General features: G+C 34.6%; 1 protein-coding gene across 16 annotated transcripts in view; it reads right to left on the minus strand.

Moving 5' to 3' along the window:
- Positions 1–13,861, minus strand: part of MLLT10 (MLLT10 histone lysine methyltransferase DOT1L cofactor) — a 175,290-nt gene that overhangs the window by 17,230 nt on the left and 144,199 nt on the right. For all 16 annotated transcript variants that reach the window (XR_013758102.1, XR_013758103.1, XM_079106304.1 and 13 more), the window contains 3 exons: positions 11,353–11,531; positions 1,452–1,569; positions 43–115 (listed from right to left, as the gene is read on the minus strand). Coding sequence is in view for 14 of the 16 variants with exons in the window: in XM_079106304.1 (XP_078962430.1) it covers positions 43–115; positions 1,452–1,569; positions 11,353–11,531 (370 nt within the window). In the remaining 2 variants the exon portion in view is untranslated. The remainder of the gene's footprint in view (positions 1–42; positions 116–1,451; positions 1,570–11,352; positions 11,532–13,861) is intronic.

Below are 13,861 nucleotides of genomic sequence, written 5' to 3' on the forward strand. Positions count from 1 at the left end.
CAGAGATGCATGGTAGTGTAAATAGTGGTAAATAGTGCTTACCGTGGTGAGAGGCTTCCTCTGGGCGAGCTTCCTCTGCCAACTAGGTTTCGGCTATTGTCTCCAAGATCTTGATCTGCAGTGTAAATATTTCAGAGCTGATAAAGTGACTCTCACTAGATAAGACGTTTTAAGCCCTTGTCCTGATTTTTCCTAAAATACACATTAAACCTTTACCACTATCTTTCCAGTACTATAAGAGAAGACGACCTAGCACATAACTAGTTTAGAACTGCTGAACTGTGGCATGTAAAGCGTTGTCCCTACACGTTTTTGTGGGTGTAGAAGGCCATGGATTATGTTCTGTTCTTTCATTCCTTTCAGTTTTACAGCACAGAAGCGTGGTTTGAATTTGCAGAACCCTCCCCTCAGCCACTTTTAATTTCTACGGTTAAAGTAATGAATCACAGCTGTGGACAGCTAATCTGTATGCTTATCACAGCAAATCCTTATGCTTTGTATTTTTTAACACTTTGCATCCCAAGACCAGTCATATACCATTTTATATCTTACACCAGGCTGGAGTTACATGAATCCTTACACCAAGAATAAAATAACATAAATTTCCAAACTGACAAAAAAGCAAGTAGAAATCCAGAATTCTATATTTAAAAGAAAATAATTTTTAAGTCTGCTAAGTACTCTATAGGTAATGACAGAATATCTCTGCTTGAAAAGTAACATACATTTCCCCTGCAGTTAGCCCCTTATAAAATAACCCTAACTGGCCTCTTTCAAGGTTGTCCTCCCCTTATTCTGAGTTGGGTAACCTCTGACCCTTGAAGGGTAAAGACATGACTGATCCATTCTTGGTGAACTGCTAAACCTATTCCCTTCCCCCAAACAGGCATGACTACTTGGACATGTCAACAAATCCTTAAGGATGGAATGAAACAAAGCAAATCCAGTGGCTCATTAAAATAGTACAAGAGGCAAAAGCTACAAAATGTCAACTGGTAAAAATTCACAGGATTACTAAACACTGCAAAAATTCTCTAATAGGATTTTTTTTTTTTTAAAACAAGTTTGTGTAATGCAATTTCATGAATTATGCAAATAAAGGTTTAGGCTATTCACAGAAAAGCCTTGTGTTACGTTACTTTCATTGCATAGAACTGAGGACTGAACACATCAATCACAAAAGTCACAGGAGACATTGTTGCATTCCTGCCTGCTGATGGCTCTGCTTAAACATTTACATTTCAGACAGTTAAAAAAAAAAAAAAAAGACATCACTATTTTGCAACACAGCACACTATTTGCTTCCAATTGTGATTCTTTGGGTAAAACAACAACAAAAAACAATCCTCTATAAATCACACCACCAAACTTTTTCAAAGAAAATGAACCAGTGGGGGTGGGACAGATTATTATGAGGGAGAGAATTTAGAACTTAATTCTTGAAGCCTTACCTGTTTGATTGCTTTCAGACTGAGCTATGAGAGCTGCCATTGATGGATTTGAATTTAATCTATTGCCATACATATGAGATGGTGCCTGACTAAGAGAAGATCCAGATAGGGTATTGGCCTAAATGAAAAGAAGTACACTGATAAATAAGTTATATCTGAAAATATCTTAACTTTTTTCTCCCTCTAGATCTAATAACCACTTTCTCCAACTTCAGAATATAGCAGAAGTTTTTGACTTTCTGAAAAGCAAATTTCATTCCTGTTTCACCATTCCAACATGTCCTAGTCAACACTAAAACCCAGTGGTACGGTAACCATGTGGGAATACAACTAATTATTTAATCTTGTTAAACCATTTATAAAATAAGAGCAGGGAGACAACAGATGCTTAACAAATGCTTCAACCACTTACATCACAAGCTGGCTAAGGAGGTCAAAAGGTTCAACTTCCACTTCTAGCATTTTAGCACACAGCCATATTTTCATTGCTTAACTCTGTCATTAGTAAAACCTGCACACTGTTTTGTTACTTCCTATTTTGGTAGACTTGGAAGCCTGCTGCTTTTTCTGTTTTGTTTTGTTTTTATTTTAAAAGAAAGCAAACAGGCATCACAAGTATGTTTTCTATACAATGCAGGGCTCAACGAATCACAGCTTTGCCCTGACCCCTTATAAGGCACTGTCTTTTTGGCAGAAAGCCAGCTCTACTAACTGAAGAGCTCGTCCAAAGTTTGTAATTCATTCATGTTGCTAACCACAATTCTGAAGGCCTCTACTGGGACCTGTGCCAAACAAGCGAAAATGAACCCTTAAACAGATGAAGCTAAGGAGGCTGGCCAAAGTATGGCGTAATCCAATATAATAAAAATGCCTTCTTTGATGTGCATACTCTTCCCACTTTCCAAGAATATTACAAACTTAAAATGTGGCATTTTGGGAGCAAATCTCTTGTACACAAAATACTGTTACTTACAGAAGGCTATTACAGGCCTGAAATAAGTCAACAGGACAACAAATTTTAAGTAAATTTCTTATTGTTTTGCATGAATGAAGTTAAACTTAAGCTTTTATAAAATGAAATCCCTGCATAGTTATTTAGAATACAACTCATGAAAATAACTTCAATGAACTAAAACACTTCTAACAAAAAAGCTGAATAATAGCAGAACAAAAGAAGTCGGACATTCTGACAAGTATTAACAGTACACAAGAGACTATGAGGACACAGTAGTTGTAACAAGCAAATGCTACAGAGAATAAACTATTTCTGGATTGACTCATATCTGACACTGTATCTTGGCCTTTAGCCAACTTAGTAAGCATGAAAAATGTACTTCAACAATTCACAGATAAAGTTCATGATGCAGATTCCTGTCCTGCATTCTACTGTTTCAAAGGGTACATTTTATAGCGTACACTTTAATGTGTAAATTCAACCGGTCAATTTCTGAATTTAATTTTTCATCTTATTAACTATTATGTATACAGAATCAATATGTTCATGTTATAAAGTCCTCATAAAAGATAAGTAAAAACCTCAACCTAAAGATCACACTGTATACTTACCATGCATTTAGTATTATAGGATACATAAAATGCACAATTTATAAATTGGGATACTATACGAGTTTTTCCTCTCCAAAGTCAGCTATCTGGTAATTTCAGCTACTCATAAAATAACTAAGAACAAGAAAAATACAAACAAATCATCAGAAAAGCCAGATGTAACCAGACTCATGTGTTAAAGTCTCAGATACCTAATACTTAAAAATGCCTTACACAGAGTCAATTCACTTACTCCAGATAAAATTCTAAAAAAATAAGCTAAGTATATAACAAAAGAGAAATATAAAATTAATTAAGAAGGGGAGGAAAAATTACCCTGAGACAGTTTGTTGGCAGCTGTCAGAAAGAGGAGAGGAAAAAAATATGAGGAAGAATGGGAGGATATTACAGTACTGTGGGGTGTATTCTCAAAGAACATGTGCCTCCAGAAGCCTTAACTCCTGCAAAGCAAGGAAGCATCCTTAGCATTCTGACTCTCCTTTTTTATGCAGTCATCCATTGACTAATCACAACAAATAATTTACCAGTGGAATACCTTTTTTTGTCCCAACGGTTAGTCCCACAAGCTGCCTTAGTCTCCTGATAAGATACTCTTTTTTAGAAAGGATTCCTTCTGCCAAAGGATTCATATGTACCCTTACTAACTTCAAATTTCACAGGGTGACACTTTCTCAATCTAAATTCCAAATTATCTTTAGTTTCCCTATAGTCCATTAGGCCCACTAAGATCAAAACAGAAAGCAGTACAGCATAACCTATTTGCATAATGACCATCATAGAAAGAGAATAATGTAAACTATCTTTAGGGTATGAAAGTCTATTTTTAAAAGATGCCTGGCAAAAGACAATAATAATAGTGTAATAAACTAAAATGAGACTCCTACTCCAAATGACCAATTTCCCAAACTATCAAGATGCCTAAAAAATAGCTGACATGTTTTTTCTTTTTTAAAAATTATTAATCTAAACAAGTATCTTTTGTAGGGCCAGGGAGATAGCTCAATTGGTAGAGTGCTTGCCTTGCAAGCTCAAGTCCCTGGGTTCAATCCCCAGCACCGCATTAAAAAAAAGAAAAAAGAATCTTTTGTAAAAGAAAAAAACACTATTAGCTCTGTGTGGTGGTGCATGCCTGTAATCCCAGTGGCATGGGAGGCTGAGGCAGGAGGATCATGAGTTCAAAGTCAACCTCAGCAAAAGTAAGGTGCTAAAGCAACTCAGTAAGACCCTGTCTCTAAATAAAAATACAAAAAATAGAGCTGGGAATGTAGTTCAGTGGTCGAGTGCCTCCAAGTTCAATTCCTGATACCAAAAAAAGAAAAAAAATTATTAATTTTTCCAGAGTTTATTCTGGTATATTAAAGCATCTAAATCAGTCTATATTAATTTCTGCCAGAAAATTCAAGTTATAAATATTTTAAGGTGGGCAAAGGAGTTATCAAAGATTCCACTAATGTCTGCAATAGCTAAGCCAGTACTTAGAAAATAATGTGTGGCACATTTAGGGCTGGGAAACTGATGACTCTTTCTGTTGGCCCCTCCGGCCCCATATCTTACTGAAAATATCTCACAACTCACAGCAGAAAAGGTTGATAAGTGGAAGAGTAAAGAAAGACAACCTATTGAAGTATACACATAGTGTCTGGCATTCTGTAAACTCAAAGAATCTTTGTTGTCATTAATGAGTGAAAACACTATGATTCAGGGGAATGGAAAAGAGTTTACATTAACCTATGGAAACAAGTTATGAAGCAAAGGGCACTGAGAGTTTTTCTGTAAAAAAAATCTAGAACAAGGAATAAAGGAAACAATCTACACATACTTCTCCACAACATACTTTTGGACATGGCTGTACTGAAAGTAAATTACTCATATACCCTTAGTCTGCTTCAGAAGATCTGGTATAAAGATCAGAAATTCTTTTTGGAAGGAAGTACCTGTCTTATGACATTTCAATTTTATCCTGCCCAGGTAAGGAGAATATCTATGGTGAATAGATATTATCCTTGGGCCTACTGATATTCCCAGCATATGAATTTATTAACACTAGGAGAAGCTAAGTACAGGTTACTCATCATAATCTATATGTGTACACATTCTGTACTACAACTTTTCTATTCATTTGAAATTATTTCAAGATGAGTTAATATTGCTATGAAAAACTTCTGTTTTAACTTAACCTGTACTCTTAAAGAGGCATCCCCATTCTAATTAATAATTCAAAGGAACTACTGCCACACTCAAGATTTATAACATTTATTCTAACACTCTAGTAAAAACCTCATTAAAAGAAGAATAATTATTTTACAAGATGGACTTAAAGACCAGTAGATGAAAACTAAATTGAATTACTGAGGTCAATCTAGATCACTTTTAAACAAAATATGTATAAATGCCTGAAAACACCCTTAACAAATTTAGGATGACTTATTAAATGTTTAGAAAAACTACATCTCCATGAAGTCAATATTTAAACTCAAAACAAATTTAGTATTTCCTAAGTAGACTAACATACATTATGAAAATATTTCAGCTTGAAATTTTTCCTGTTAATCATTCACCTCTTATATTTCAAATGTCTGCTTGTATCCACAGAGATGTGTGTAAAGAGCTCTTGCTGTAAAGTAGTAACTCTAACAAACTCCTAGTTACTTGGTTCGTCATAAATGAGTTAGTTGTATATGGGGAAAAAGAGCAATGTTTACTCAATTATGTGATGACTCACAAGTGGTTATTGTTTGTTGTAGATTTCTTCATCCCTAATGTTGATAAAGGCAGAATTAGGGGAATAAACCTGAAAAATTAGATCTGAAGGGACAGTACCTATGAGAAACTTAACTTTGGAAAGTATTAAATATATCAGCTAGAGGTAGATTTGGAATTTCATACAGTGAAAAGGTTATAGTAAGCATTTTCAAAACTGCACAATTAACCTGTCAATAAACATTAAAGTCAAATGATTCAAATAAGCTCTAAAATGAATTGACTTACATATATATGTCATGGGCTTAAAAGAATGCCTGGAATATGGTAAGCATTTATATTTTAACTTATTTAAAAATTATTTTTGTAAGTGATATGGTTTCTATGTCACACACTATAATTTACACTAATCATCATATCTTGATAATGTAGCAAATTTCCAAAATTAAAACCCTTTCTCAAAGAAATACGGTGTAACAATGTAGATGGTATAAATATCTCATTACTCAGTATGATTATAATCTGTTCCTTAATAACATAGCAATACTACAAACACGTAAGGACTTAAATGTTTTTAAATATAGTTTATATTTTTTGAATTTGCAAACACAATGTTCAACCAGAAAGGTTTCCAGGAAAAATATGAATGAACATTAGCCAGGATTAGAGAACCAATGGAAAGTTTCATCTATACTCCAGCTCGATTCAAACTTTATACTATGAAACACATTCTGGTAACAGAGCCCATTTCTGTGTCAGCTACCACCAATAAGGCTTTAATACCCAGCGTGTGATGAGAGATGAAACCAAGTGTGAACAACTTTCAGGTCCCGTGAGTAGGCTGACTGTTGAAGCTGTCAGGTTCAATTGCATCACTTCACATTATTCAATGCCCCAAACTGCTCCCTAATTGTAAGGAGCTTAATGTATTCAAAACCATTGTTTAGGCTAATGCTGAAATGTCCCACAATTGAGTTCCCAAAAAGTAGTAGGAGGGATTAAAGTGTAGTTAAATCATCACTCAACACTCGTGATTGGACAACAGAACTGTACACAATAACCAACCAATTCTAAGTAGGTTTCTAAATTGGTTAATATCTTGTCCATGTTATCTCTTATTTTGGGGGGAAAATTAAGTTCCTAGGAGAAAGACAGCTATTGAGGTAATTTTTGATCTGGAAAAGACCATGATCCACAGCTGAACCCAACATATCCACATTAGCATGGGATTATGAGTTTTAACAAAAAAATTGCATACTATGTTTGATAAAGGAATTAATTGTTTCTCTACAATTTATTTTTGCACTGGCAATCAGGCTGTTTTTGTAGCAGTTGAAATTAATACGCATTAATTCTAATGTCCTTTATGGTCTGCATTTGAACTTCAAAACAAAACTACATAGCAGAAAGGTTAGGAACAAAATATTCCTATTTTACACAAGAAAAAACTTGAGGCTCACAAAAATTAAAAGACCTACCCACGGTCACATTCGTGAATACTAAACCTCCTGAAACCCAGGTTTTCTGACTCAAAATTTTTGCTATTTTTGCATTCCATCACACAAATGGGACATGGTAAAATTTTTCAAAGAGCTACCTGTCAGCATAAGAGGCACATCATTGTAAAATTAATTTTTACAGTAAGAATTGTTCATTAAGAGAGGTAAAATTCAAGCTATCTTGATTCCAGGCTCACTTTTACCACTTACCAGATATGCAAACTTGCACTGTTAATCTTTTCATCATCCAATATATTGATATTATAAAAAAATTATAAAAACTTATTTTGCTCAGAAAGGTAAGTTCCTTAAAATTAGAAGTTATTATGAAATTATTTAAAAATATAAAATGTTCATTCTAATCAAATGAAACACAGACATGCCACTCTCCTTCCCCTCAGTCAGTTGAATCTGCCTAGGAAATAATCGCTTTCTCAAATAGAATGAAAGTGTCATTATCAGACATCACCTGAACAAATCAAAGTCTACATGTAATATAATACATCCAACATGTGCACATATGCACGTAGTACTGGAAATAAAATATGCACAGGTGATTAAGGTAAAAGTGTCAGAAATCTAAGTTGCTTTTATAAATAAAAGTAATATCTGTGTTTAAAATACTGAAATGTCTGTAGTTAGTAAATATCACATAAACACTGAAGTTTTTTAACTTTAAATGATTTTAAACCTTTAAAAGTTATCATTCTTATAACAGTAACATGAAGTAGGACACAGAACCATGATTATCTACATGAAGAGTATATCCAAAAGCAAAACTCAGAATGTAGGATATAATACGATGCAATTATTTTTCAGTCTTAAATTCTTCTATAAGACACCATTCTTCAAACAAAAGAACTTGTATTCTCTCAAAGACAGAATGCAGAACCAGGAAATAGTGTAATTTGAAAGGAGAAATGAAAAATTATTGGCATTCTTACAGAATTTATCTCTCTACCTGTGATCATGGACAGGAGTTCTATCTTCCAATCATGTTAAAGGACTATAATTTTAACTACATTACTGTTATATCTTAGTATACAGTAATGCAGGTAGTCTACCAATTACCTTTGAAAAAATAATTATGCTAAAAACAAGTATAACATATCAAATAACACAAAATTAACACTTAAGAATTTAAAATTGAGTTATCAGATTTTTAAGGATTTTTTTTCAAACTTGGTTTGCTAATCATCCATTTCTCCTCCCCCAGGATTTTAAAAATTATCTCCTTTTTTCACCCAATAAAAGCCAAAATCAAACTGTATAGAGGGAAAAGAGGGGTGGGAGAGGTGGGGGAAGGGAAAAAAATAACAGAATGAATCAAACAACATTACCCTATGTAATTTTATGATTACACAAATGGTACGCCTTTACTCCATGTACAAACAGAGAACAACATGTATACCATTTGTTTACAATAAAAAAAAGCCAAAATCAAGTGATTATTGGTTTTTAATTGTTATTAACCTTTTTTGATTTTATCTCTCTTTGCGAAAAGATAAGCAAAGAATATTTGCTTACTCTTATGACAGCAAATAAGTCAAACAAGAGGACTATCTTACTTAAAAATAAGGTAAAAAGGAACAAAAATGATCCTCAGATTTTTATCCTTAATGGCACCAATCCACTCACTAAAAATTACTACTTTAAATTTTTTGTGGGGTAGAAGGAGATGATTGGCATAACATCAAATTTAAAATTTCTATTCTCTCATATTTTACAAATTATTTGCTTCCTAGGATGATGTTTTTCTTGATGATTGTGATAAGACTCCTAGGATTACATTTTAAGTACTGGTAGTTTCCATTTACCATTCATCTTACCACAGTGCTCTCTCTTCATTTTAAAAGAACTCCCTATTAAAGCATGCCTAAATAACACCCTAAGATGTGACTATTTAAACACAATGAATTGAATGATTTGAAGATAAGGTTGATATAAGAGTTAAACAGAAATCAACTTTGTCATTTGGGAGAAAAAATTCAATTACCAATTTTAAAAGTCCTATTACTTCCACCTAAATATCGTTGTTTACTTTCCCTTGCACACTGCCTAGAAATTTTTAAATTTTTTACATTCAAAACCAGTACTATTGTCTCAGGAAGCTAAATGGAAGTAGTTCTGCACTCAGTTCAACAGAGAGGTCAACGTGCCTCAGTTGCCTGGAGACTGATGGTTGCTACAGCAGCACCAGATAAGCCAAACTAAATAAGCTTCAGCTTCAAGGCAGAAAGCATTCACTGCTAGGCAGACACACAGATGCAGTTGTCTCAGCATGCAGCACTTGAATCTAACTGGATGATCATATTTATAAGAAACCCATCCTACTGAAACATGAAAAGGGGATAAAAAGTAAAGATTTTAATTGGATTGAATCCTGGATTATTTACAACTATGATTTCTTTGTTTTTCAGTGAGTTATATGTTAAATGGAATTTTCCCTCTAGCTATAAATTTCTCTTTACCACCATACTTCCCCCATCCACCTCTCCCTAATGTCAGCCCCTAAACCCACAAACATAATGAAGGAGATGAGATTTTTGCATAATTCAAGCCTGGAATTAACCAGAAAAATTAAAATAGACTTTTGAAATTCAAAAACGAAAATGCACATTGAATATGTTCATGTGAGACTTGGTCCAAGGGTATAAAGCTATCATAAGCATATGGTTACACTTAATTAAAAGAGAAAAAAAACATGAGAGTCATTGTTTCATTTATCCTTTCACCCTCTCTAACCCCAAACTTTAAGGCTACCTCACTTTTCTAGTGAAATGAATTAAAGAAAAACGCTTCTAAAGTAATCAAACTCCCCTTACTCAGGTTGAGAGGTTTACAAAATAGTTAACTTTCATCTCCAAAGATGATATTAGTAATCATGCCACTGATTTTCTATGCTGACTGTCTGCTGTTCATTTTAACACCTGGCTTTATTATAATGGTGATTATTTGCACTATATCATTCACTCACATGCATTAAATATAACCTAGTGTTGAGCTTTGATATACAGCTTACAAAAATACTGAAAAAATGATGTGTGTATATGCATGTATGTATATATGTATTCCAAAGCCCCATACAATGGAAATTATGCATACATATTAAAAGCTCAAATTTACAGCCACTATAAACAACTACTTAACTAGTTGTACTTAGATATTTACAATTATAACTATATGATTACTATGTTGTTGAAATGTTAAGATTTACTACTTGAACTTTGGAGAAGAGCAAATAAAATGAAAAAGAATTCCAAATAAATAAAAAAGATTTGTTGAAGTGGCACACACCTATAAGCCCAGCTACTCAGGTGGCTGAGGCAGAAGGACTGCAAGTCTGAAGCCAGTCTTGGTAATTTAGTGACACCCTATCTTAAAATCAAAAATAAAAAGGGTTGGGGCTGCAGTTCAAAGGTAAAGCCTCCTTGGGTTTAATACATACTTTAGGGATCTTAAATTATTATCTTTGGAATAGTACGTCTACAGCTTTGCCCATTTACTGTCCTATTGATGCAATTTAAGATTACAATCCTTCCCCCTCTTTCCTTCCCTCCTTCCTCTTTCTTCAGTACTGGGGATTGAATTCAGGGGTGCTCTACCACTCAGCTATATCCCAGACCCTTTTACTTTTTTATGTTGAGACAGGGTCTCAGTAAATGGCCCAGACCAGGTTCAAAGTTGTGATCTTCCAGCCTTAGCCTCCCAAGTTGCTGAGATTACAGGTATGCACACTGCACAGGGTGATCATTCATGCTGATTTTTAAATTTTTAGACAACAGATTTTCATATATTTCTTGTGATTTTAAAGATTATTTTAAAACCCCACCAAAGTCCAAAATTGGCTCATACTTTGTCAGTACTGTGTTTTTAAAGAAAAGAATTCAGAGCATTCCTGAAATTATAATTTTATTTCATCAGGGCAAAGTTAGAAACAAAGAGAAAAGAATCATTTGGTACCCACAAAATCATTAGTCCTCTCTCATGAAGTTCATGTAAAATTTACAATTATTAACAACTTAATATAAATTGAGACAGTTCATAAATTAAGGCTCTATTTAATTTGTCTCTCCTCCAACTACCCTTACTTTACAAAATGGCAAACCACCTGAACCTAACATTATAATATGTACCTGAGTTGTAACAACAGCAGGGGTTACAGATGATGCAGCTGAGGGGGACAGAGCTCCCACTTGTTGCAAATGACCAGAGGATTGCTGAGGTAAATGAGAGCTGGAGACAGGAGTGCTAGATCCTGAGCCGGATACTACATTTGGAAACGATACTGCTACATCATTGCTGTTATAAATACCTGCAAGAAAAGAAATCTTATTTAAATACTTAACAACTTAGCAGTCAAATTTGCCACAGATGCACAAGATTAATTAACAAATTAGAATACTTACATTTCTTCCTGATCCCTCTCCCAATTAAAAATTGTATTGTTGGTTTAAAATATAAAGTGATATTTTATAAAATGCTTGTGTAAAAGAAACTTTGGCAAAAAACATTATGACAAAACACAGGGACCACATCAGAAAGGTTTTTATAAAAAACATATTAAGAATTGTAGGAGGTTCCTAAGAGCATGAAAGGTTTCTGAAACAGGAAAATAAAGCAATCAATAGTTTTATAAAAATCACTTGGTAAGTCTTTCAAAATGCATATGCTCAGACCCCAGAAATGATGATTGAGAAAGTCTGAAATGGGAACAGAACTTGTTCTAGAAAGCTATAATGTAGAAAAAAAAAAAGGAGAATGGAACTTAACTTGAAATTCAGAGACCAACAAAGACTGATGAGGCCTGATGACTTGAAGAGTAGAGATGGATGTAAGAAACATTCAGGAGACAGAACGGATCTTATGGTTCACTGTATGGGTGTGTGCATAGGGGTGGGGTGAAGGCATGATGGGGACTTGGATGGTTAAGAAGTGGTACCATTCACTTCTGGAGATAAAACATGGTAAGAGACTTAGTGAAACCATTTTCAGTTGTTCCATGGGGGTTAAAGCCAGAAAGAAAAGCAGAAATAAAGACATGAAGGTCATCATTCTAGAAAAAAAAAGAATAAGAAGAAAAAATGAGCCCAAATTAAGATCAAATAAATAGTTACTGGGGGAAAGCAAGTGTTTTGGTTTTATTTAAATGGGCAAAGTTGCCCATTTATGTTAATAACAAAAAATGAGAAGGAAAGGCTCTTTGAGGATAAAAGAAGAGACAAGAACATCTATACAAGAGTAGTTTCTCAGCTGGAGTGATTGTGCCCCATGGGGGCATATGACAATGTCTGGAAACATTTTGGTTGTCAAAACTGTGAAATGTTACTGGTATCCAGTGGATAGAGACTAAGAATGCCGCACAGGATAGTCCCACAACAAAGAATGATCTGGCCCAGAGTGTCAGAGAGTTTGGAGGTTGAGAAACCTTGCTATAAACATGGGCTCAAAGAGAGAGGGAAGGAGGAAGGGAAAAATCTCTTGAAGTTGGCACTTAGAAAACAGAAAAGAATGATCTTAGTGGGCTTCAGTCTCCCCCCCCCAAAAAAAAAATTGCTTTTAGAAACTGTAGCCCTAGAAGACAATAATAGTTACTAAATTATATTGACAGTTCAGTTTACTTTGAACATAAAACTGCCAGGCACGGTGGCACACACCTGTAATCCTAGCTATTCAGGAGGCTGAGGCAGGAGCATCTCAAGTTTGAGGCCAGCCTGGGCAACTTTGACCCTGTCTCAAAATAAAAATAAAAATGGCTAGCTCAAGGAGATAAATATTGCTCCCATTTTACATGAGCAAACAGAAGTTTAAAGAAATAAAGTTACTTCCTTGGTGACCTAATAAGTATCATTAGGAAATGAAACCATTTCCTAATACATCTTTTCTAAAAAATATTTTTAGTTGTAGATGGACACAATACCTTTATTTATTTTTATGTGGTGCTGAGGACTGAACCCAGTGCCTCATACATGTGAGGCAAGCACTTTATCACTGAGCCACAACCCCAGCCCTCCTAATACATCTTTGAGGTTCAAGACAATCATGTTCTTTGAGACACATGCAGGACACAAGACTCCTACATACACTAGAATACAATGGGATGAACCTGAGGCTTAGCAGAAAAATCAGGTCTAGACACACGCAGAGGGATGGTAAGTTAAGGTAAACTTACAAACTCAAAAAGACTTTCTGTTGGCCTTCACTATGGCTGAAAAATTTAACTACCTGCTCATATGTAGAAATGCAGAAATTCCAAATTAAAAGTCTAGATTTCTAATTTTCCTTGAAAGAGAGAAGCACTGTCAATGATCTGGCTGGAGCTTCGGACAAGACCTAGATACGTTAATCTGCCAGAGTTCCCATTATCCCTTACTGTGTCACTCACCTTTTCACCCATGTATACCACCACCTGGTTTCTGTGGTTTAGTTTACCACTCCTACTATGGACAATGGTCAAAGGCCAAGCAACAAAAATGACATCATCCAGGAAAAGTTCTCGGCATGATTAAGAGAAGAGGACCAAAGATAGGACCTTAGGGATTACCATTTAAAGAGTAGACAAAGAAAAACAAAACCACAAAGGACAAACTTAGAAAACTGACATCTTAGAAACCACTAAAGAACAGTCAAAGGAAAAGGTTGATC

Source organism: Sciurus vulgaris (assembly GCF_902686455.1).
Source record: "Sciurus vulgaris genome assembly, chromosome: 12".
In the NCBI taxonomy this organism is placed as follows: domain Eukaryota; kingdom Metazoa; phylum Chordata; class Mammalia; order Rodentia; family Sciuridae; genus Sciurus; species Sciurus vulgaris.